Genomic DNA, 24282 nt, shown 5'->3' on the forward strand with positions numbered 1-24282 from the left:
ACCAATCCAACCAATAAAAAAATATGATATCAAATATAATTGGTTAAAAACGATTAAATACATTTAATGTTTACATAAAAAAAAGTGAAAACAACACTTATATTGAAAAAAATAAAAATCCTTTAAAATACACTTAAACTACACTTAATTAGAAACAGAGGGAGTAGTACATTCTAACAAGTAACAAATGTGGTACAAAATTCTTTTTCTCTGTAAAAGATGGAAGTTGGAGCAGATCTGTTACAAATCTCTCTATGAAACGAAAAGAGAAATGCTGATCTATGGTGATCTTTGATGGACCAACTGAATCATATAAAATGAAGTAGCATCTAATCGATTAATCACTTAAACAGAAAGCTTCTCGTAATTCAAATATAAAAATAGCCCAATAATTCACCACTAATTTTTTTTAAAAATCAGTAAATCATATTCCCACTTTTTCCCTGAGCCTTGTGACTGGATAGCTGTATCTATATAAAGTAATTTGAGTTATTGTTCATTTATTGTGTTTTGGTTTCACCTCGTAACTTTCTGGACTGGATAACATGATTGGACAATTCATTTATTTTATTGTTTTTCCGCAATAAAGTCACTTTATTATCATCATCATCATCACTATTACAGCGCAGTATTTTAACTTTTCCTTTCTCTAATCATTATTTTATTTGGCTACTTAATTAAATAATATCTATGTGCCCACTATGTCGACATCTGAAAATCACGATAAATAATGCTTTTATCCGTTTTCTTAAGCAAATAACATTTCGATTTGACTGAAAATGGCTCCAATCTTAAGCAAATAAAATGACTATCCATCATCAAATGAACAAAACAGACCTAATAATCTGTGGACACATCAAATATGAACTAATTGTATAACCTTAATGATGAGTTTTCACCTTTGTTCTAAACGTTTTGGATTGATTATTTCATACAATATGGAAAATGACGCTTAGACTAATATTGACCCTATAATGTTTTTCAATATACAACAAAATTGCTTCGACGTAATAAAAAAAAAATCATAAAATGAAAGCGTAGATGTGGATAGACACAAAAACCTCAAAAAAAAAAAAAAAAAAAAAATGAAGTTTTATTCGAGCAAAACACTTAACAAGCAAAGTAGGACCAACCAGACTTTCAAGTTTCAACGTTCAACGAATCTCGTGACATCAAAAATAAACCCACTCGCATGTGATAACTCACGCGCTGAGACCAAACTCAGATATTATCGAGATGATGAGAAAATATCGAGATGGTACGAGTCTGTCGCGCGTGAGAGTGACACTGAGCGAGAAGAAAACGAAAGGACTTAAAAACCTGAAATTCCAGCTGGCGAGAGATTAACGCGTTTAGATCATCAGAATAGTGGGTCCTGCCTTCACGTGGCACCCATCTAAGGTGATTGATTCCACGTGTGATGAGATCGAGCTCTTAAGACACGTGTCAAGATCGTAGAGACTATTACTTTTGTCTTTCTCTTGGAACTGGGGAAGGGAGAAAGTGAAACCGACCCCACCCGAGTCACGACAAATACTTGAATCAAGTTATGTTTTTTTTATATGAAAATTGATATTTTAAGATGTACAGTACGAAGAAGAATCTATATTATCCAATAAAAAATTTAAAAATATTTATTATTTTTTTGTTTCATTAGGAGATTACTGCGAACTAAAAAAAAAAAAATCTTGGTTGACAAATTTCTTTTTTAGATTTTATACTTACATTGTTGTCCAATTCAATTTTCCTTCATTAATAAGAAGTCGGTATGCTTTTGTTTTTGTTGAAACTACCTAAGATTCTCCTATTTTTTTATTTTTTGTTCCAGAAGAAAGTGGAGACTTGCATCAGCATGATCCGGTAGTTTTGAAATAATTATTAGAAAATCATAATGCAAATTAGCTTAGACAGCAAAAACAAGAAAAAGAAAAAGATACAAAATAGCAATAGTAAACAACATTTGCTCGTGATAACCACTAAAGTAACAGGTTCAACTCTATCATAATGAATTGTAGTAATTAGTCACAACATTAAGTAATGCATGGTTAGTCATTTAATTAGTTTAATATTTTCTAAGTGTGAAATGTGGAAGAATCTGTATGCAAAATGAGGAAAACCAGAGATGAAAGTCTGAAAGACTGACTATAGAGCGAGAGGAGACCCTAATCCTAAACAAAATAGTCCACATAATTAGTAGTTTAATAATGCGGAATATGTTATAGGGAAATAAATACATTAAATAAGTAATAATACCACGAGAGAAAGTAAAGCACGAGTGGTAAGCTTTGTGCAGAGTGTTTTCATTGGGCAAGGAAAGATAAATAAAGATATAAAAAAATAGAGTGTGGAACGGCTAAAAATAACGAGGCAACGAGCCATGATGTAATCTTCGACGGTTCTGGTTCCCCGCGCCGATCACACCGACCAACCTCGTAAGTTTCCAAACGGTCGAGAGCCTTACAGTATTATACTATTATATTCCATGATATTCTCCGTCCATGCACTCTGATTTTTTTTATCAATTTCTTCTAGTATTTCTTGTATAATCTTAATATTTAAAATTGTAACTATATAATAACTCCAAAACAACAGTCTTTCATTCCGATAATAAATCATTCAACCATTGTGCCACATGTAGAATGATATTATTGACCGATATACTAAATGAAAAAAGTGTGGATTACAATTTCTTGAGTGAAACTTTTTGATTTTCCTTCATACAAACACAATTACTTTCGGTAGTAGAAAATCCATTTAGATATAATAGTGGCAAAAATTTAAAGTCTAGATACTTACTTTTTCGAGAGACAGATGAATTAAAAGTTTTGAAGTGGTAAAGAATATGCCAAACACGACACATGTAATATTCTCCAACTCCGAAAAAAAATCCATCGCAATTCGTGGCATTTTTCGACACTTCATTAAAATCTCATTTAAAACCCAAGGGGTATTTACGTACTTTCACAACTGACGGAAACTAGAAGTTAAGGGTCCCTTATCCAGTTTATCCAAAAAACCTGTATAAAACCAAAGACTCCCTCACGACTAATTCTTCTTCTTCATTAGCAGATTAAACAAATCTCAACATTCGAATTTTTAAAAATTCTTCAAAATCTCTTCTTCAATGGCGACGGGAAAGAGTTACTACGCTAGGCCTAGCTATCGATTTCTCGGCACCGATCAGCCGTCTTACTTCACCGCTTCCGATTCAGGTCTCGAATTCGACGAATCCGATCTCTTCAATCCAATCCACTCCGATTCACCAGATTTTTGCCGTAAAATCTCTTCATCAGTCAGATCCGGTAAAAAATCGTCGAATCGTCCCTCCGCCGCTTCCTCCGCCGCAGCAGCGTCGTCGCTTCCTGTTAACGTGCCGGACTGGTCCAAGATTCTCCGCGGAGAATACCGCGATAACCGACGGAGAAGCATCGAGGATAACGACGACGATGACGATGATAACGAAGACGGTGGCGATTGGTTACCGCCGCATGAGTTTCTGGCGAAGACGAGAATGGCTTCGTTCTCGGTTCATGAAGGAGTAGGGAGGACATTGAAAGGAAGAGATCTGAGTAGGGTTCGAAATGCAATTTTTGAAAAATTTGGGTTCCAAGATTAAATATTTGGAAACTTTTGGAGTTTTCCTTTAATTTTTGGCTTACTTCAATCATTTTCTCAAGTAACTGTCAGAGAAGAGAGAGAGCATGTAATATTTCTAGAAATGCCCTCCATTTATCGTTATATTCCGAAAATCTTACCCTATGTAATTGTTTTTTTAACTTTTGAGATTTTTATCACATTTTGCGTAATGAGTAATAGATAATGTTTTCTTTTTTTGGAAGAGTGTTTGTTTTGTTTATTAAGCAGTTGATTTTATGGGAATTAAAATCTGAACATTCTGATTTTTGGGAATTTAATTGATGTAAGTAAAATTTAGGGGTTGAAAATGGATAAAATAGAAAAAGTGGGGCAAAAAGTTTCAATTATTTGGTTGTTGATATTTGAGTGTTTGATGAGGTGGGTGAGAAAAGCAGAGGCTACAAACACTTGAAAGTGACATTAGTTGCTTGAGAATTATTCTCTTAATTTCTTTATTTATTTGGAACACTACTATAATTTTATGAATCACTTTTGTATAAATTATATTATATGAATTTCAGATAAGTTTCTCATCTAAACTAAAACGGTTTATTTATTAAAATTAGCAAGGGATTACGTGAATCAGAATGGTTTTCGTGTAAGGGATAATAAGGGACATGTAATTCATGTGATCTTTCAGGATTATGCGTTCCCTAATGTAGAATTTTGTCATTATCCAAACATATTTCCCCATAAAATTAAAACTAAAACTGGATTTTATTTTCATGTTCATTGTCTCAAGAGTTTCTAGAATTTCCGGTAATAAGGTTTTGTAATTGCATTCTACATATAGAACTAGGAAAAACTGCATTTCTACAAATACATTATCTTATCCGAGTAAAAATAATGATCTTATCCTGTCTAAGAATTATAGTTATCTTCAACTTAAATCTGAAATAGATATTTCCCTTTTGAAAACAAGATAAATGGAAATAAGTACCATCCTTGAATAATTACAAGATATTAATGTTGAAAAAGGACTGTAATTTCAAAGGACCCGCAAAAGGTCAATGTAATGAGTAAATGAGTAAGGAGGTTTTCAAGTTGGGTGTCGTTTTCTGATCAAACGCCCACCGTTTTGGCCAAACTGTGGACCTCGTGGAATATGAGGACCTAGGACACATACCTGTAATATATAAAGTGACTAGGAAAAAACTAAAACGATTTTGAATGCCAAAATGTTCTTTCGAAGACTCCCTTTAACTACATAACTAATCAAAACTTGTTTTTAGGAGGTGATCCTAGACCCAATCGGTTTGGAAGTGAGCTCATAAAAAAAGGTTTCAAGCAGAAATCCTCCTTCTTGATCAGATGGGACATAAAGTTTCAGTATCTTTAGTAAAGAGTGTGTGTGCTTGTGTAGAAAAGTCGGAAGTAGATTTTTCTGTTTGCTATTTATGAAATTTGAGTGCAAATATTGATGAATGAAATCATTTTCTTACGTTTGGATTTGATATTCTGTGTTTGAATATAAGAAACAGTATATGACAATGATCACACATACAACATAAGATATAATTAATTGTCTGTTGTTTTCTTACAACATGACAATATCTTGTTGAGAAAATCTTTCGGATACAAGTTATAATAATAAAGGATTGATATTATAAACTGTAAACCGTCTTGATTGGTAAATGACATCTCCTATATTTATTTAAAATTTTAAAATCCACCAAGTTAGATGAACAGTCCACATCTGTTATATAGTCATCAATCATCAAGTTATCTTTTTAGTTCAAGTTGTATTATGACACACTCTCATGAATTAAAATGATATTAATCTGAAAGTCTTTAGAGACTGCAGTTGTAATGGAAGAAACGGAGATCTGAGTAACAGCCAAAATTGGGGGTTTAAAGTTCAAAGCCTTATCATTTAATTAATCTTTTATTAGTTGCAGATATACAACATGTGATTCCACAATAAGGTCACCAGCCCATAAACATAAGCCCAAGTCCACTATAACTTCTAAGCGATATAAAATCATAGATTGTTGGTTATATAATACATCTTTGTGGGCTTATTCACTGATACGGTACTTCCACATTTTCTTTTGTCGAGACTCTCAATAACATTTTACCATAAAACAAAAAAAAAAAGAACACAGAGAACATTCCTCATTCCTGACCTATTTTTTTTCTTTCTTGATCGTCTATAGTACACTAGCATGGAATCTAGAGAAAACCGAACACTATCTTCGAATGTAAACTTTGATATATATTGAATTGATATGTTATTAACAAATGCATGTACTGATGTACGTTTACCTCAAGCTCAAGGGCATGAAGGAACCGTAAAATCCATGTTCAATAGTGGAGTAATGCTTACGTCAGCAATTTGTCATACAGATTAATTTTGGAAAGAATACTGATTAGTGCTCTGATTACGCGAAAGACTAAAGTAGGTGATAAATCAAATCCTCCATTAACAAGTGGAAGTTTCAATGCCCTTTTTAAGCATATAATATACACATGACATATTATGAAAGAGAAAGTTTCCACGTTTAAAGCCTTTAAGCTCTAGTATATTTTTGGGATGTGATTTCATTGCTAGCTACTTGTCTATGTTTTCCTCCTCTTTTGTCAAATGTGGGCTTACTTTCATATTTTTCCATTTGGCTGAAACAGATTGGATTACATTGGTCTATTATATTAACCCATACAACTTTATATAAATATTTTCCAGTATTTTCAACAATTATCAAATAATTGAGGAAAAAATGATCTGAATGTGAACATCCCATGATCAAAGAAGACGATATAGTTTTGTGCGTATTTGTTCTGTGGGCGTACCATTGTCTCTGTTTCGTGTCGCCATTCAAGCACAAATATCCAAAATCGTCTATCACGTTTGATATTATGCTATGAGAGCAATTGACTCTCTTTTGTCTTTTTAGGCCTATTCATGTTTTAGTTTTACAATATTCAAGTAAAGGAAAAATATTTCATCTTAGATAAAAATTAGGGTATTAGGGTTCATTTTTAAAAAATTGCGATTTCAACTCTGTAGGAGGAACCTATGTGCGAATCAAAGTTTCATGTTCGGATCTCGATGTTGGAAAGATGATTAGTACTGGTTTCAAGCCTAAAGGAATTACGTGCCTTTTTTTTTGGTCAAACAAAGGAATTACATGTCTAAGGACGAAAATCTCTTGGCAAACAAAGAAGACAACAAAAAATTACTATAGTTGCATCATTGTAATTTAAATGTCATAAAATATTCAAAAAATTTCACATGTAACAAAAACTAGTTTTGACTTTGGTACTTATGTCCTGGTCACTAGGAAAAAAAGGTTGAGGAGAAAACAGAAAGAAGAACCATGATCAAATGTGTAGGAACGTTTATATAAAAGGGTAAAATGGTACCACATCAACCTCCGGTCAACTACATTAATTAGGTTAGCCTTAAGAAATACTCTTCGAGTTGTCGTTATCAATACCAATAGAGGAGGACCAATCCTCTGTCTCTCCTATACATGGGTTTTGATTCTTTGAACAGTTAAAATCAAATTGTGTGGTGAGGTAAAAACTATTTCAATCTATCTAAAATAGTAAAATACAGTCTCACTAAGATAAAATTTCATTAAAAAAGATCTAAGAGTTGTACCATGAGGAAACAAAAGGAGAAGAGAGGGCAGAGACATCATCAAGATTTTAAAGATGTGATGTGAATAGAATTGGTAATAATCATTCAATTTTGTTAGGAAAGGAATTCAGTTGAATGACAAAAGGAATAATGAGGGATCACGAAGGGTCCCGGTTAGGTCAGGTCTCCACATTCGATAACACCAGACAGCTACCTCTAAAAGTACTCATGGGGCCTATCACAGAGACAAAGTGGACCCAAACGATTGGACCTTTTATGGGCCCAAAATATTTGGGTTATTGTAACATGTCCCATTTTCCACATTATTCTCTTGCTTCCATAAGCTATGGGCTCATCAACTCTGTAAAGAAGCCAACATTCTCATAACATTACTCACCTTATACTTACCTAATAGTTTTGTTTAACTTAGCACCAAAATAACCGAGTTTTGATGTAATGCTCGATTAAATTCCGAGATATACAGTAAATGCTTCTTGGTATATAGTTTCAGACACCTACTACGGATAAAACACCCGATCTAAAACCCAAATGAACGATGCGCGCAAACCAACTTACCCAAAATGTTATCTTGTAATCTCGTACAACAGTTTTAACGCAAACCGGTCGTTCGAATGCTGGTTAGTGTCTACATCTAAACGTCCTAGACACCTAGCAAAACAATACAAAATGGTCGAATGATATGGTCAAAGTTGGAGCGTTGGAAATGTTTGACCGCCGATATTAGAACCTTGTCGTTTTTTATTTGGCCAACAGAACCTGAAATTGTTTTTCTATTTATTTTGTTTACCATGAGTTTTTGGGTTTGACATTGTTTTTTCAAATTTGTGATAGTGTTTGTTGTGATTTAAACAGCTAACCGCAATAAATGTATGCAGATGATCAGCATTAATAATTTTGTATCTGTTGCAGTACAAGTATGGTAAAAATTTTACACGCATGCGTTTAGTTCAGTTTATTTTTCAGAATAAACATCAAAAATAGAAGGGTTAGTTTTTTTATTAAAAGAAGGGTTAGTTTAGTCTGACTAAATCATAGAAAGATATTACAAATTTTATTCTATCACCGGAAATAGTAGAAAAGCTTGTTTCGAGTTTCATAGTTACCATATTTCTCAACTTATACTGCACGTTTTACCTATTTTACACTATTTATTTGAACACCACTATTTGAAGCAATTTTCTACTATAGTTTTACTTTTTTTATTAAATGTTTTTTTTTTACCTTCCTCAAAACTATACTCTTTTAGTTTACAAGAAAGTGTTTTTTCCCTATAATTTTTCTTTGATTGACATTGAGATATTAAACCTGCTATGATTAGTGGTAAAATTCGCATTGAAACATTTCTAGCTTACTTAACCATGAAAATGCAATTTTTTTCTTCTAAAAATGTCGGAAAATAAATTCAAATTAATTTACATTTTTGAATTTTTAGATGATCTCTGCCTGTTAAATCATTGGATTTTTTCTATTCTATTTATTAGTGAGAAGAAAATCGGCAACTGAAAATAAAAACGACCACAATCTATAGTTTTGCTTAGCTTAATTATTTTCAAGTGTAGACACTTTAGGTGTATATATAGACTTTTGTGAAACAAATGATTAACAAGTAGGCTTTTTCCCCTTAATGTAAGCAAGACTTTCAGCAAACTAGGAAATAAAAGATTTAGATCGGGAGATATTGAGATAGATGCCTGATGAGTCATGTTATATGTGATATGTATATTTAGTTTTGGTAGAAATATGTGATATGTATATGGGTTCTTCATTTCTACATATCATTATCAGTCATGGTACATAAAAACTATACGTTATATTGGGAGGTAAGTAAAGTGGACAATAAATATGAGAGGAAAATGTTAAATTTTGGTGGGGATGTTAGGAGGGGACAAAGTGGAGGAATATTAATATCCCATCAAGCTCAACAACATCAACAAAAGTATATATATATTTGACAATTAAAAAGCAAAAGATAATATATTTAAGAAAAAAAAGCAAGAACGAATGTGACATTTTGACTTTTTCTAATATTTAAATTTGGGGTTATGCTTGGTTCCGAATGGTTTATCTCAAGATGAAAAATGTGAATAATTGAGTTTGTACTATAACGCGAACTTAATAGAGACACTTCATCTTTTTTTATCTCCGTGCATAGTCAAATTAAGACTTGTCGCAACTCGCAACCAATTTGATATGGAAACATCCCTCTTCGTCTCTCTATCTCCCTGTTGTTTACTCTCTTTTTTTACGCACTATATATGAATATCCTATTTTAAAGTGAAAACACTTTTACTTCAATGATACCTAAAATTATAACTTCAAAACTTGTGTTTGGTTTTATGTTAAAACGTTCTGTTTCTTTATCATATTTGGTGATATAATTACGGGAAAAAAAATTTTTGGTGTTATAATCAGTATATATACAATTTTAGGTAGATTTCTCTATGTAGTTTAAACTTTTTGGATAATTCAACAGTTGATAGTTAAACTGTTTCTCTTTCTCATGGGCTTTTACGTTACAGTATTGGGTTGTGTATCAGTGTATTTGTAATATATTGTGTTGTATTTATGAATACGATGATGTAATAAAGTCGGATTTGTGCTTAGGATATGCTTAGTGCTGAATCTTAAAGGAATATTTTAACTCTATTTTCATAAAGACATTAAAGTATATAATTTGCATATAGCCGAATGTGGAATGGTGAGATAAGCAGTCAATAATGATCCATTGGATATGTTAACAAATTGTTTGGATTTATTTAACAGTTTCTTAAGGTTTCTAGTTTATTTTTCTTGAGTTTTTTTTGTCGTGTTGTTACACATACACATGCATAGATATAGCGCATGATCTTTTTATAGAATTTGAAAGAATAGAACATACATAGAATAATGGTTTCATCAGTAGACGCTATGAAATAAAATAAGGTAATCATTGTGAGCAAAAAGACTAATTTCAACCGGAAGTTAAAAGGAAGAAGTCGATCTTTAATTAACTATTTTTCCAACTGTTTAATTTGTCGCTTGTGAAAGAATCAAGCACATGGGTCGCTATACTACAATGTGAAATTGTGAATTAGTATCATTATCAGTATTCAGTCATAACTAACGACAAGTGTCTCAAAGTTTGAATCAACCTAGAAAATCATGACAAATGAAAACCCCATAAAAGCAGCAGATTTATGAATGATAGTAACAATCAGATTCATATACATAAAACAAATCTTGGAAAAAAGATATAGCTAGTTAGTTCAACTAATTAATAGAAACATACCACTTCACAGATCATCAGATCATACAATTATTTTGACCATAGGTGAATCATATTATGATCAAGTGAACTCTACTGACAATCAAAACAATATTTTGGAAACAGTTGTTTAGATTGTGTAACTACAATCAGTAAGTTTGATATATTTACTAATATTGTTTCAGCTCTGTTTACCTATTGTGCACTATTTGAATGAATCTTACTGATTATATACAGACTGATTATATAATATGAATAATTATGACAAAATACATAAGTTAATTCTATAATAAAGTTATTATAATCTGATACAAAATCAGTTGAATACTACTACTAAAATTATACTATAATAAAGAGATAAATGGGTGTAAATGTGTGGTCAGCACGTGAGAGTTACTTTTGGCGCATGCGAAAAGCTGATGGAAATACCACATCGTCAAAACTTTTCATTTTATATTATTATACTGAAATAGTGAAATGGTCTCAAATGAAAAAGTAAAATAAAATTGTGTTCAAATGATCTTAAAATGTATTTTCTTTCGGCAAGTTGAAATTCTTATTACCAAATCAACTTGCTTAAATAGAAATTGAGTATGGTTGATTAAATAAAAAAATGTGTGAGCCAAAAACGAGAGAGAATGAAATTGTGTATTTTTATGGTTGAACAATAAAAATGCGTTAAATACATTTAATTTTGTTACAAATTACATTTTTCTTATTAATTTTGGGCTTAAACATAGTAATTCTTAATAAGTGACATTTGATAGATATCACATACATGATCTTTCAAATTTGTTTTTGCTGTATCAGTTTTATTTGATTTACTGTAGTAGTTTTGTTTGTTCTTCTTTTTTCACACAGTTTATTTTACTGTTATTATTCAGAGTTTTAAGTATTTAAATGCACAACATATGTATCAAATGAAATGAAAGATAAATAAATATATTCTTAGATTAACATGTACTGTAGAAAAGAATTTGGACATAAATAATAGATATGTGGTACAACAAAAAATAATAAATAAATAAAAAGAGAAGAGAAAATAGTGCGGCGATGGGTGACGGATAATTGAAGACTGAAGGGAAAGGTGGGCCCTACCTGAGCGCGCCATAAAAGAGACGCAGATTGTCTGGATTTAAGGAACCATTTTTTTATTTATTTCTTTTCCATTCTCTCATTTTAAAAAAAACAAAAATCTTTTGGGCAATTTTTCGTAAATTTGTTTTCGTTGCGAATTGGTGATCCAACAAAAGGAAACCAAATTTCTGAAAATTCAAATGGGAACACTTAAAGTATAGTGCAATTGTATTCAAACTGACAAATTAATCATTAATTGTATTAGAAAATGATATATTGTCATCGTGACTAATTTGTCTTTTGAATTCAATTGTAACTACTAACTACTGGTTTTCATTTTTCAGATTATTTCTCGGTTCTTAAAAAGAAGAAAACACATACCTAATATCGTGTGTATCAAAAAGCCATGTGCGAGCAACCATCTTCCTTTGTAAATTTGACCCTTTTGTGTATCATTTATATCGAGTGTTTGTAATTGTTGGTTGATTTTGTGTTATTTGAGAGGCTAGTCATTTACGCAATTTCTAAATTTATCTTTTAGTACGTATCAAGATGTTGGAGCAACTGTGTCCAACATACATGACATGTGAAATTATAATTGTTAAAACAAAAGGACATGTGAAATTACTATCTACTTAAAGAAAAAAACCAGAAAGAAAAAAAGGTATTAAATTTGGAACTAAAAGAAGGTTAAAAAGTTTTTTACAGAAAGTAATTACACTTGCAGATGAAAGAAAAAAGGCAGCATCATGATATGTAAAAAATTGTCGAAGAGGTTTAGTCGTATCACTTTGTTTGACTGATCACTGTCTTCTGATTCATTTTTCAGTTTTTCTTTTTCAAATTGTAGCTCACAACATTAAAGTTATTCACTGCTTTAATCAGATAGTTTAATACTAGTAACTAGCTCATTTAGGCTTTAAACACCTCTTTCTGATTACTAGCCCACTCTTTGGTGGTTCTTACATATCACACCTAACTATACTGTGTATCCTTGAAGTGAAAATCAAATTTACCATTCGTATCTTACTTACATACACTATTATTTTTCCTTTTTTTTTTCACTCAAGGTCCTACTCTTTGATACCATAGCTATAATTTGGAAATAACTATTTACAGTGTATTAATTATACCTAAACAGTTTAATCTGGACTAAATATTTAGATAGATGTTACAAATTTGGTTCGTCTAATAAATGAAGACAAGACATGCTAACAAATAAAACACTACCACAAAGGGATAGTGAGAGAATGTGTTTTGCAACAAGACATAACTTTGATTGCTTGATGTGTTAAAATGATTATGTCAGAGACAGAGAGCGATCATAGGCTTTCTTTATTTCTAATAACGTCGATTTTCTTCTTCTTTTCTGGCGTTCAATAATGTCGAATTTTAATTCTTGATTTTTGCAACTCTAAATATCCTTAACGACATTGAAGCATGGTGCATGTCGATCGTTAATAATAAAGTTGAACAAAAATCTTGTTGAATTAATTACAAGCACAGCTTCAATAGCATAACTTTACGAGACGACCAGATCTTATAGACGAGTTTCGCTTTTACTTTTTTAATGATTAAAACTTTCATCGGAGAACATAAGTCTTCCTCTTAATTAAAATTACTACCCGTGCATAACTTCATTTTTTAAAACATCAATAATTAATATACGATTACAACCCTAAAAATTAGTCACCCTATAGTACATAACAATGATGATAGTTTTTTCTTTTTGGTGTAATGTTAAAATAAAATGTTAGCCATATTAAACGATAGTTCTTTTAACTTAGCCATTGTAAGATATTTCTTACTTTAGTTTTTCCGTAGAAGATATTCATTATGGTATGGATAGTATATACCTTAACTGAGTTTAAATATTGGATCAATACCATCTAATAACACATATCTGATGTTCAATACTTAATAATTTTGCATAAATGTTAAGCGTGACAACTTAAAAAAAAACACATCAACAGAGTAAAAACATATCTGTTAAATAAGAAAAATGTCATTTTTATAACACTTAAAAAAAAATGCATGAAGCGTTTCATAGTTTTTTTTTTTTTCAAAGTAATGTAGGCGTTAGATATTTCTTACAATTTTTTGAAAAATATTTTTTATGTTGTGATTGGCTGATATCAGGTAACTAAAACTTCTTTAAAGAATTGAAGAAAATTTGAAAAGTAAATAGATGGATTCCTATATTGTCATTTCAGAAAAACAGTAGGGACAACTTCGTAAATGATAGCCGTATTATTAAACAAATAAATTTAAATTAGAAAAAAGGAAAAAAACGCACCACTTTTCTTTTTCGCTGATGCACAGCTTGTCGGTTTGCGTGCAAATCCTCTGTTTCACAATTTTTTCTTCTTCTCTTTCTCTCTCTTCCTCTTTTATTCCTCTGTTCCAAAGTTCAGCAGAAGCAAACACACACATCACTTACTATCTCTCTCTCCTTCTTCACTTTCTCACATAACCAAACTCTCTCTTTCTCTCTTTTTTTTGAAGTCTCCTTTGAAACTATAATTGCCCTTTAGTGTTGTTCGTTCAGAGTCTTCAAAACTTTTGCAGCTTCAATTGTACCTGGGTTTCTTCTTCATTGTTCCTAAGGTTTCTGTGTCCTTCAATTCTTCTGATATAATGCTTCTTTAAGAGAGTTGACATCATCACTTTCTTGGGGTACTCTTCTCTGTTTCTCCCCAGAAAATCCAACTCTGTAATTTTGGGTCTTTATTCTGTTTTTCTCTTTGAAGAATCTTTAAAATTCTCAGATCTTCTGAATCTCTCTTCTTTAAAACTTTTTTTAACTTTATTTTTTGTACTCGCTTCTTTGCCTTCATTTTTCTCGTATCCACATGTCGTTGGTCTTTCGCTACAAGCCACGACCGTAGAATCTTCTTTTGTCTGAAAAGAATTACAATTTACGTTTCTCTTACGATACGACGGACTTTCCGAAGAAATTAATTTAAAGAGAAAAGAAGAAGAAGCCAAAGAAGAAGAAGAAGCTAGAAGAAACAGTAAAGTTTGAGACTTTTTTTGAGGGTCGAGCTAAAATGGAGATGGCGGTGGCTAACCACCGTGAGAGAAGCAGTGACAGTATGAATAGACATTTAGATAGTAGCGGTAAGTACGTTAGGTACACAGCTGAGCAAGTCGAGGCTCTTGAGCGTGTCTACGCTGAGTGTCCTAAGCCTAGCTCTCTCCGTCGACAACAATTGATCCGTGAATGTTCCATTTTGGCCAATATTGAGCCTAAGCAGATCAAAGTCTGGTTTCAGAACCGCAGGTATTGCTTCTCTTTAATATGGCCAGGATTAATTTTTAATTAAGGATTTTGAATTTGATTCTATTGGATTTAGTGTGTTATATTCAATGGATATGAAGGACCACTTTTGTTGTTATTTCAAGATTTGATGCTTCAATTCAATTCTCCGACACAATTTCCTGTTTTTACAAAAGGGTTCCTTTGAATCTGTCTGGTAGATTTGGTTATTCAATAGCTTGGTGTAACTGTTCTTGTGACGATATGGTTACTGTCTGATCTGGTGTCTAATCTTAGGAGTTTTGTTGATTCGTTTTGTTGTGTGGTTTCAGGTGTCGAGATAAGCAGAGGAAAGAGGCGTCGAGGCTCCAGAGCGTAAACCGGAAGCTCTCTGCGATGAATAAACTGTTGATGGAGGAGAATGATAGGTTGCAGAAGCAGGTTTCTCAGCTTGTCTGCGAAAATGGATATATGAAACAGCAGCTAACTACTGTTGTATGTAACTTAACATTTCCTTTTGTCAAATGTGTTCTTAAAGAATCATTTGTTACTCCTATCAGTTCAACATGTAGCTTGAGTTATAAAGTTACTGACTTGTTGTTTTAACTTCAGGTTAACGATCCAAGCTGTGAATCTGTGGTCACAACTCCTCAGCATTCGCTTAGAGATGCGAATAGTCCTGCTGGGTAAAGTTTCATTTTTGGTTTTGAAGTAACCTTTTTCTAATCTTTTTTCTTTGCCTAATTGCTTGGTTTTGGTCTTAGATTGCTCTCAATCGCAGAGGAGACTTTGGCAGAGTTCCTATCCAAGGCTACAGGAACTGCTGTTGATTGGGTTCAGATGCCTGGGATGAAGGTTATACGCATCTCGTATCATTACTTAAGTGTTATTTTATCTGTTGATATCTATGGCAATATGTGAAATATTGAAATGTTGTGTGTTGTAGCCTGGTCCGGATTCGGTTGGCATCTTTGCCATTTCGCAAAGATGCAATGGAGTGGCAGCTCGAGCCTGTGGTCTTGTTAGCTTAGAACCTATGAAGGTAAGAAAGGGACACTCTTTTCGTTGCTAAAGATACAAGTCATAATGTTTCATTTTCAACCAGTTTGGGTTTTTTGTGTTCTTACAGATTGCAGAGATCCTCAAAGATCGGCCATCTTGGTTCCGTGACTGTAGGAGCCTTGAAGTTTTCACTATGTTCCCGGCTGGTAATGGTGGCACAATCGAGCTTGTTTATATGCAGGTGAATCCTTTAGCCTCTTCTGGTTTAGTTTTCTATCTCTAACACTTGAAGATGAATGAATAAAGTTGTGACATTTGTTCAGACGTATGCACCAACGACTCTGGCTCCTGCCCGCGATTTCTGGACCCTGAGATACACAACGAGCCTCGACAATGGGAGTTTTGTGGTATGCAGCTCTCATAATGTCTAGTGTTTACAGAAAAACTCTGGGATCTTGATGTTTTTCATATGTCTTTAAAAGGTTTGTGAGAGGTCGCTATCTGGCTCTGGAGCTGGGCCTAATGCTGCTTCAGCTTCTCAGTTTGTGAGAGCAGAAATGCTTTCTAGTGGGTATTTAATAAGGCCTTGTGATGGTGGTGGTTCTATTATTCACATTGTCGATCACCTTAATCTTGAGGTACTTAAATCTTCACATGTGGCATTTTGTGTGTGTTTTCAGGAATTTCTAGAAGAATTGATTATAAACATTTGTTCTTGCATTGTAGGCTTGGAGTGTTCCGGATGTGCTTCGACCCCTTTATGAGTCATCCAAAGTCGTTGCACAAAAAATGACCATTTCCGTGAGTGTATACATATAATAACCTTAAGCTTTGATTGATTCATATAACATATCTAACGGTTGGAGGTGCTTCATGTTTTAGGCGTTGCGGTATATCAGGCAATTAGCCCAAGAGTCTAATGGTGAAGTAGTGTATGGATTAGGAAGGCAGCCTGCTGTTCTTAGAACCTTTAGCCAAAGATTAAGCAGGTACTTCGATCTTGAGCTAAAACCTAATTGTTCTTTGCTCTGTTTGCTCATTGTCATTTTTTCTGTTCTTGGTTTTCTTGAAGGGGCTTCAATGATGCGGTTAATGGGTTTGGTGACGACGGGTGGTCTACGATGCATTGTGATGGAGCGGAAGATATTATCGTTGCTATTAACTCTACAAAGCATTTGAATAATATTTCTAATTCTCTTTCGTTCCTTGGAGGCGTGCTCTGTGCCAAGGCTTCAATGCTTCTCCAAGTAAGTTAGTGTGTCCAGTATTGGTACTTTGTGTTCTTTTGACAGTTTTCTATGGCTGAAATTTGTGTTATCTATTGTCTTCTGTAGAATGTTCCTCCTGCGGTTTTGATCCGGTTCCTTAGAGAGCATCGATCTGAGTGGGCTGATTTCAATGTTGATGCATATTCCGCTGCTACACTTAAAGCTGGTAGCTTTGCTTATCCGGGAATGAGACCAACAAGATTCACTGGGAGTCAGATCATAATGCCACTAGGACATACAATTGAACACGAAGAAGTAAGGCTTCAAAGTCTTTACCTGCCGACAAAACATCATTTTTATGTCTCTCTCTTACATATATATTTGGTTTTGTTATGTTTAGATGCTAGAAGTTGTTAGACTGGAAGGTCATTCTCTTGCTCAAGAAGATGCATTTATGTCACGGGATGTCCATCTCCTTCAGGTATATCACTTCTAAGTTCTAACCCAATGGATCTTGAAATTTTTACCATTTCAAAGTTAAAATTGACCTTAATGATTTATGGTAGATTTGTACCGGGATTGACGAGAATGCCGTTGGAGCTTGTTCTGAACTGATATTTGCTCCGATTAATGAGATGTTCCCGGATGATGCTCCACTTGTTCCCTCTGGATTCCGAGTCATACCCGTTGATGCTAAAACGGTACTCTTCTTTGCTGTACCACTGATTTTTCTTTTACTTAGAGATGGTTTGTTTCAAGGCTCATTTTTTCTTACTCATACAGGGAGATGTACAAGATCTGTTAACCGCTAATCACCGTACACTAGACTTAACTTCTAGCCTTGAAGTCGGTCCATCACCTGAGAATGCTTCTGGAAACTCTTTTTCTAGCTCAAGCTCGAGATGTATTCTCACTATCGCGTTTCAATTCCCTTTTGAAAACAACTTGCAAGAAAATGTTGCTGGTATGGCTTGTCAGTATGTGAGGAGCGTGATCTCATCAGTTCAACGTGTTGCAATGGCGATCTCACCGTCTGGGATAAGCCCGAGTCTGGGCTCCAAATTGTCCCCAGGATCTCCTGAAGCTGTTACTCTTGCTCAGTGGATCTCTCAAAGTTACAGGTGGGGGTGTAAATGTTTACTCTCGTCTCTTTCTTATAATCCTCGAACTTATCGATGATGCCTTATGCTGATATGTTTGTTTTTCCAGTCATCACTTAGGCTCGGAGTTGCTGACGATTGATTCACTTGGAAGCGACGACTCGGTACTAAAACTTCTATGGGATCACCAAGATGCCATCCTGTGTTGCTCATTAAAGGTATGTGTCCTACACCAAACAAAAAGCAGAATACACCTGTAGTTTTAGACGTATAATATGGTCTGGATATGTTGCAGCCACAGCCAGTGTTCATGTTTGCGAACCAAGCTGGTCTAGACATGCTAGAGACAACACTTGTAGCCTTACAAGATATAACACTCGAAAAGATATTCGATGAATCGGGTCGTAAGGCTATCTGTTCGGACTTCGCCAAGCTAATGCAACAGGTAAAGAACCAAAACAAAAACATCTGCAGATAAATGGTTTTGATTCATTTGTCTGAGAACTATCTTTGCGTCTACAGGGATTTGCTTGCTTGCCTTCAGGAATCTGTGTGTCAACGATGGGAAGACATGTGAGTTATGAACAAGCTGTTGCTTGGAAAGTGTTTGCTGCATCTGAAGAAAACAACAACAATCTGCATTGTCTTGCCTTCTCCTTTGTAAACTGGTCTTTTGTGTGATTCGATTGACAGAAAAAGACTAATTTAAATTTACGTTAGAGAACTCAAATTTTTGGTTGTTGTTTAGGTGTCTCTGTTTTGTTTTTTAAAATTATTTTGATCAAATGTTACTCACTTTCTTCTTTCACAACGTATTTGGTTTTAATGTTTTGGGGAAAAAAGCAGAGTTGATCAATCTCTATATATAAAGGGAATGATGTGATAATTTTGTTAAAACTAAGCTTACAACATTTTTTCTATCGCATTTGACAGTTTCATTTTCACATCTCTCGCTATATATTAGTAATATAAACTATTTCAAAAAACAAAGAATCAACAAGAATCCACAGATGTAAGAAAGAAAAATCACAGCCAAATAACTTTTTTATTTATTTGGCCGTTAGATAAAACTACCTTCAGAATTTCATGCATCTAGCCGGTAAACCTGTCTGATGATTGACGGCGACAATCTCAGAGACATTGTTGCAACGAAGAACATCTTGACCAAGCTTAGCTCCTGCAGCTTTAAGACCTTTAAGCGAAACCGGCATGTTGAAGAGATTGAGTGATGGAAGCTTAGAAAGCGGAGGGAGTTTCTGGTTCGGTAAGAAGTTTCTGAAATCATCCATAAGCAATGGAACTTCGAAATCGGTTTTGTTGTGTTTCACCACATTGTCTTTAGCTGCGATGTGAGCTCCTGGTTCCATGTGGTTGGTTGAGAAGCTTGATTGGTTAGGGAAGTTTGGGTATAGACTAACGTATCCTCTCAGGTACATCATGTCGATTAAGAATTTCTTCCATGACGCTTGCCAACCGTTGGTTCTTGATTTCGGAATCTGAACCGGGTTAGCTTTCGCGTTCTCTGTGAATCTCATGTTCATGTAGACATAGAACTCTCTCCATTGCTTTGGGAAGAAAACGGCTCCCCAGCTGCATGGTAATTGGTGAAGGTAAGGTGTGTGAGGATGGATTTGCTTGAAGAAATCTGTTGGGTTCCATTTGGGTCTCTCTTTGACAACTTCAACGATTTTGGGCGTGTAAAGAGAGATCGAGGAGAGTTCAGGGAAAGAGACTTGAGGGTCGTAGTGGTAAGCAAGTAAAGCGTATTTGATCCAGAGGAAATAATATGGAGAGACTTCAATGTCGTCTTCAAGCAAGAGACCAAAATCATCATCAGAAGCTGGATACCAACTCTCGCTCACAGCACGGATTAAGCCTCCTTGGATGATTCTTCTTCTTAGTGTTTTTGGTCCATGAGGCCAATCGAATGTGCTCACTACATTGATCGTCTCTTCATCCACTTTGCTATCCATGTTGAAGCTGAGTGATATTTCGTCACCAAGGTAGTATGCATTGCTCAAAGACCTAAGCAATCTTAATAAAGATTGAGCTCGGTTTTGGGTGATGATGTTCACTGAGACTCTCATCTTATTCCAGTCTGAAATCAAGACATTTGTCAGTTTCGGTAAATTAAAACTGGAAAAGCTATATTAAAGGCAAAAAGTTGATACTTACTTGGCAATGCTGTTGATCTTAGATCAGCCATCCAGAGAACCTTGGAGATAGAAGCTCTCGGTAGAAGAACCAATGCGGTGCCATTAGAATTAGTCTCGGTAGCCATTTTCAAAGCTTTCTTGACATTCGGATCAGCATCAGCTACCGTAATCACCACGCTTGGATTATGAATCTTAATAAGCCCTTTCATGCTCGAATACACAGCTTGAAATACAGGCACCTCTGAGTTCGACACACCCAAAATAGCCCCAACTTCCAAATCAAAAATCTTGAATCTCCTCTCCTTACAAACAACCTTAGGCCACCTCAAAGCCGACGCCGCATCCTCACACGGACAGAACTTCCCACCCGAAACCGCGATATAAGCCTTTTTACCAACAGTACCTCTAAACTTCTCCAGCAAAGGACCAAGTGCTTTAACTTCATCAATCGAATGCGCGTAAAACAAAGCATCAATCTTCTGAGGATACATTGCAGCCCATTGAGTCACATAACCCGTAGAAAGCGCTTTCCACCACTGGTTATCTCTTACTTCAACAATGTTTTTAAATATCACAGTAGTCTCAGACACATAAGCTAACCTGTGTTCACTATCTCCCCAAGTCTCCTTATCATTTGGATCAACGGGAAGAACAAACGAACCTGCATTTCTGTATTTCTGAAGCTGATAACTGCAAAACACACACAAAAAAAATCAAAACCACAATTATTACTTCATAACAAAAAAAATCCATTTTTATAACTTTTCCCCAGAGAATTTGAATCTATTTTTTTTTATAATCATGAAACAAAACATGTGATTCAATTACTCTCACGAAGATCATCATCTTCTAGACGTTACTACAATGATTTTAGATTATTCTATTAAAAATATAAGTTTTTTCCGTTTTTTTAATGATCAAGCTATTCTCAAACATTGCCTTATTGTACACTCAAACGATTCAAATTCCCAAGAAAAATCACAGAATCGAGAATTTACGAAACTAACCTGAGATGAAGATCTTCACCGGTAGAGAATGTGAATGGTTTTTCGATGAACAACGCTTTCACGAGCTCCGCCGATAAGAACCACGAGCTTGATAAGAAATCAACCTGAAGAATCCGATCTAAGGTGATGTCATAAGCTGGATCAGGCAAGTAAAGGCCAGCTTCCTTAGATCTAAACTTCCTATAGCTCGGAAACGTGAAATCCTTTTGCCGGAAAGGTAAAATCCTTCCGATACTTCCCAAAACAGAGTTTTCGTATTTCTCAGTTCCGGCGACGTGTGAGAGCATCTGAAGCATTTTCTTCCCAGGAATCATATCATCGTCGAGGATATAAACCAGATCTGCTTCTGTTTGAAGCGCGATCTGGAATCTTCCATAGTATTTGAAATCGTAGTTTGAGCTGATGAAGCTGATTCGAGAATCGTTGTAACTTCCGGCGATTCGCCGGAGAGAAGCTTCGTTAGGACTCCCGAAGGCCAAAACCCAGACATGGTGAAACGGTAGCGTCTGGTGGAGAAGAGAATCAAGCTGAGCACAAAGTGTTTTCCTCTTGAAGTGATTTAGTATTACTGTTACTTTGGGCTTATTAGGCCCATTTAAAGCCCATTTTGACTTCATCTTCATCAACTCTTCTAAACTCTCTGACCCAAGATTCTTCCTCTGGTAACCCAAAACGTCGTCGTATAACTCTCGCTTCATCTTGATCATTTTCTCGTCGTTTGATTTTTTCTGCGAGAAATCAATCTTCTCGTACTCGCAAACTTCCGCTGGAGAAACCATCACCGGAAAATTCTCCGATTTGAGAAAAGAGGCAGAGTCTTGGTAATGGCTTACGACGTGAGGGGTAACAATGTAACTACGCATGTTATGGGCCCATTTAGTGGCCCAAGTGAAGTCTGGCTTGGCCCTTAAGTCAATGGAAGGACTCATGTAGTAGAGAAGTCCGGTGGCGTAGACGGCAAATGCGAACTGAAGACACGTCAGTGCCGTCACGAACTTGGCCGAGTTAAGTTTCCGGCTAGGTTTTGTTTTCCCGGCGGAATATTCGCCGAAAATGCTTTCTATATAATCGCCGCTTCTCACCGCCGGTGGCCGTATAAAACCCATTTTTGCAGAACCCAAACCCTTGGTTATAATAAGAAGATGAAAAGAGAGAAATAAGAATGTAGAAGTTGGTGCTTTTTTCTTTCTATAAACTGTTTAGAGCAATGCTTATATATAGATGAAGAAGACAAACATATAAGTATATATAAAGTGAGATTTGTGGGTGAAGAAGCATTACATAAGGAGGATATCACATGGGGTAAACGTTCATTAAGAATAAAGTAAAGTGTGAATAAAAATAACAAGAGTTTGTTTAATTTCATTGGTTGAATTGTATGAAAAAGGTTACACGATACCGTTAGATTGTATAACTTATTAAAAGTGTTTTATTATTATAGAAACTAATGATGATTATATATATTTAAAAAGATATAATTAGGACAATACTCAACGGGAAAAGCCGGGTTCATTGGCGTATAAAAGGGTTACCCTTGCATTTAACACTTCCATATGCTATTTTTTTTTTTTTTTTGCCAAATACAATACTTCAATCATATTGTTCCTAACAAGGTTTGTTTTTAAAAGTTATATTTCAATTTTATCAATATGAACTAGAGAGGACAAAGTTTAGTGGCATTCACTAAACTTCTATTTGTCAAAAGGCAAAAGCTTGACTAACATTAATGTTACTAGGAGTGGAAACAAAATCAGTTTTCATGTACTATATTCATTTGTATAATTATATGAGAATTTTAAGATTTATGCAGCCTAATCGAGAAGGAGAACATAAAGTATAATACCTTTGTGTACATGATCAAGCCTATTGTGAGAGTCAAGCCTTTTCTTCTTCAACAATCGATCCACAATATATATTATATTATAGTACAGATTCTCCTTGAATAATACAAAACTGAAGTAAAATAGAGTTTAAAAATCCAAAGAAAGAAAGAAAGATTTGAGTAGAGAATGCGTTATTGAAAGTTTGGAGTATAAAAACATTTTATAACAAATGTCTCGGACAAGCGATGGTTTGACTTTGCAAATTGCATGAGAAACGTAGTTGAACTTTGCAGCAATTTGCACCTTTTGCATATATTATAGCTTCTTTGTTATCTCAATATTCTAATTTTTAATGGATTTTAGCCGAACATTTTACCTGAAATTTTCCATTTTGGACCAATATTTGTAAATTAAAATAATACTAAGAAAATAAAAGGTTGAAAAGGTAGGTAATAAATTTCTTAAACCCGTGGAGTTTTCAGTCCATATTTTTTGGATTGAATCCCTTGTCATCTTTTTTAATAACTAAAGAAATATTTTGTTCTTCCATGTGCAGTCGAATTTAGATCTGGTAAACCGATGTAGTTTTCTCTAAAATATTCATGTTAAAAAAAATTATTGTTTGTTGAACTAACATAATAAAGTAAAATATAATTTTAGTTTATAACTTCGCATTCTCAATCTTCCAAACCAGCTACATTCAATAAAAACAAATTATATTTTTGGATATATAATTATCATGGAGATATTTAGACATACACTTTCTCTGTATAAAGACTTTACAAATACATTTATTTTGGTGTTGGTGCTCTGACCCATTAATATACCACAAGTGATCGCTCAGTTTTCTTTGATGCTGCATTTCTCATGAGTGCTTGTTTCACTTAAGATTATTCGTTTGTCTCATAACGCAAAATGATCAGATTTTGAAAGTATAGTACCAAATGACATTTGATCCTTTCAATATAATCAACAAAGAATTTCAAAACAGTCGCAAAGTTTGGATTTTGGCTTTGTGATATTTATACCCTTGAGTATATAGCCTAGCCTGTTTTCTAGACCGTCTTTACAATAAGCACTTCAGTCCAAGTTTATATGTAAAGTGATAATATTTTCCTTATGTTTTATTTGGATTGTACAAACATATTACTAGTCGCTAATCCATG

The 24282-nt window shown here is 34.2% G+C and overlaps 3 protein-coding genes across 4 annotated transcripts; 2 read left to right on the forward strand and 1 right to left on the reverse strand.

Moving 5' to 3' along the window:
- Window positions 1–2887: 2887 nt before the first annotated feature.
- Window positions 2888–4182, forward strand: AT5G60680 (transcription initiation factor TFIID subunit (Protein of unknown function, DUF584)). Its single transcript, NM_125461.3, has one exon. It carries the CDS (start codon window positions 3125–3127, stop codon window positions 3614–3616), a length of 492 nt encoding a protein of 163 aa, NP_200876.1. The 5' UTR covers window positions 2888–3124; the 3' UTR covers window positions 3617–4182.
- Window positions 4183–13858: 9676 nt separating this feature from the next.
- On the forward strand, window positions 13859–19073 carry REV (Homeobox-leucine zipper family protein / lipid-binding START domain-containing protein). Its single transcript, NM_125462.4, has 18 exons — window positions 13859–14844; window positions 15153–15315; window positions 15433–15506; window positions 15585–15675; window positions 15767–15862; window positions 15950–16063; window positions 16146–16229; window positions 16305–16460; window positions 16549–16623; window positions 16705–16811; window positions 16895–17069; window positions 17157–17345; window positions 17431–17511; window positions 17597–17731; window positions 17814–18151; window positions 18240–18348; window positions 18426–18575; window positions 18653–19073. Exons 1-18 carry the CDS (start codon window positions 14612–14614, stop codon window positions 18809–18811), a joined length of 2529 nt encoding a protein of 842 aa, NP_200877.1. The 5' UTR covers window positions 13859–14611; the 3' UTR covers window positions 18812–19073.
- On the reverse strand, window positions 19007–22478 carry AT5G60700 (glycosyltransferase family protein 2; the record flags this gene model as incomplete). 2 transcript variants are annotated; one of them, NM_125463.3, is made up of 3 exons in its annotated part: window positions 21294–21834; window positions 20306–20976; window positions 19007–20228 (listed from the first exon to the last, which is right to left on the reverse strand). In NM_125463.3, exons 1-3 carry the CDS (start codon window positions 21605–21607, stop codon window positions 19207–19209), a joined length of 2007 nt encoding a protein of 668 aa, NP_200878.2. In that variant the 5' UTR covers window positions 21608–21834. The 2 variants fall into 2 exon arrangements, with proteins under 2 accessions (NP_200878.2, NP_001331468.1); NM_001345430.1 differs by having other exon boundaries at window positions 19207–20228; window positions 21294–22478.
- Between the last annotated feature and the right edge of the window lie 1804 nt (window positions 22479–24282).

This window comes from Arabidopsis thaliana, chromosome 5, assembly GCF_000001735.4.
Source record: "Arabidopsis thaliana chromosome 5, partial sequence".
Lineage (NCBI taxonomy): Eukaryota > Viridiplantae > Streptophyta > Magnoliopsida > Brassicales > Brassicaceae > Arabidopsis > Arabidopsis thaliana.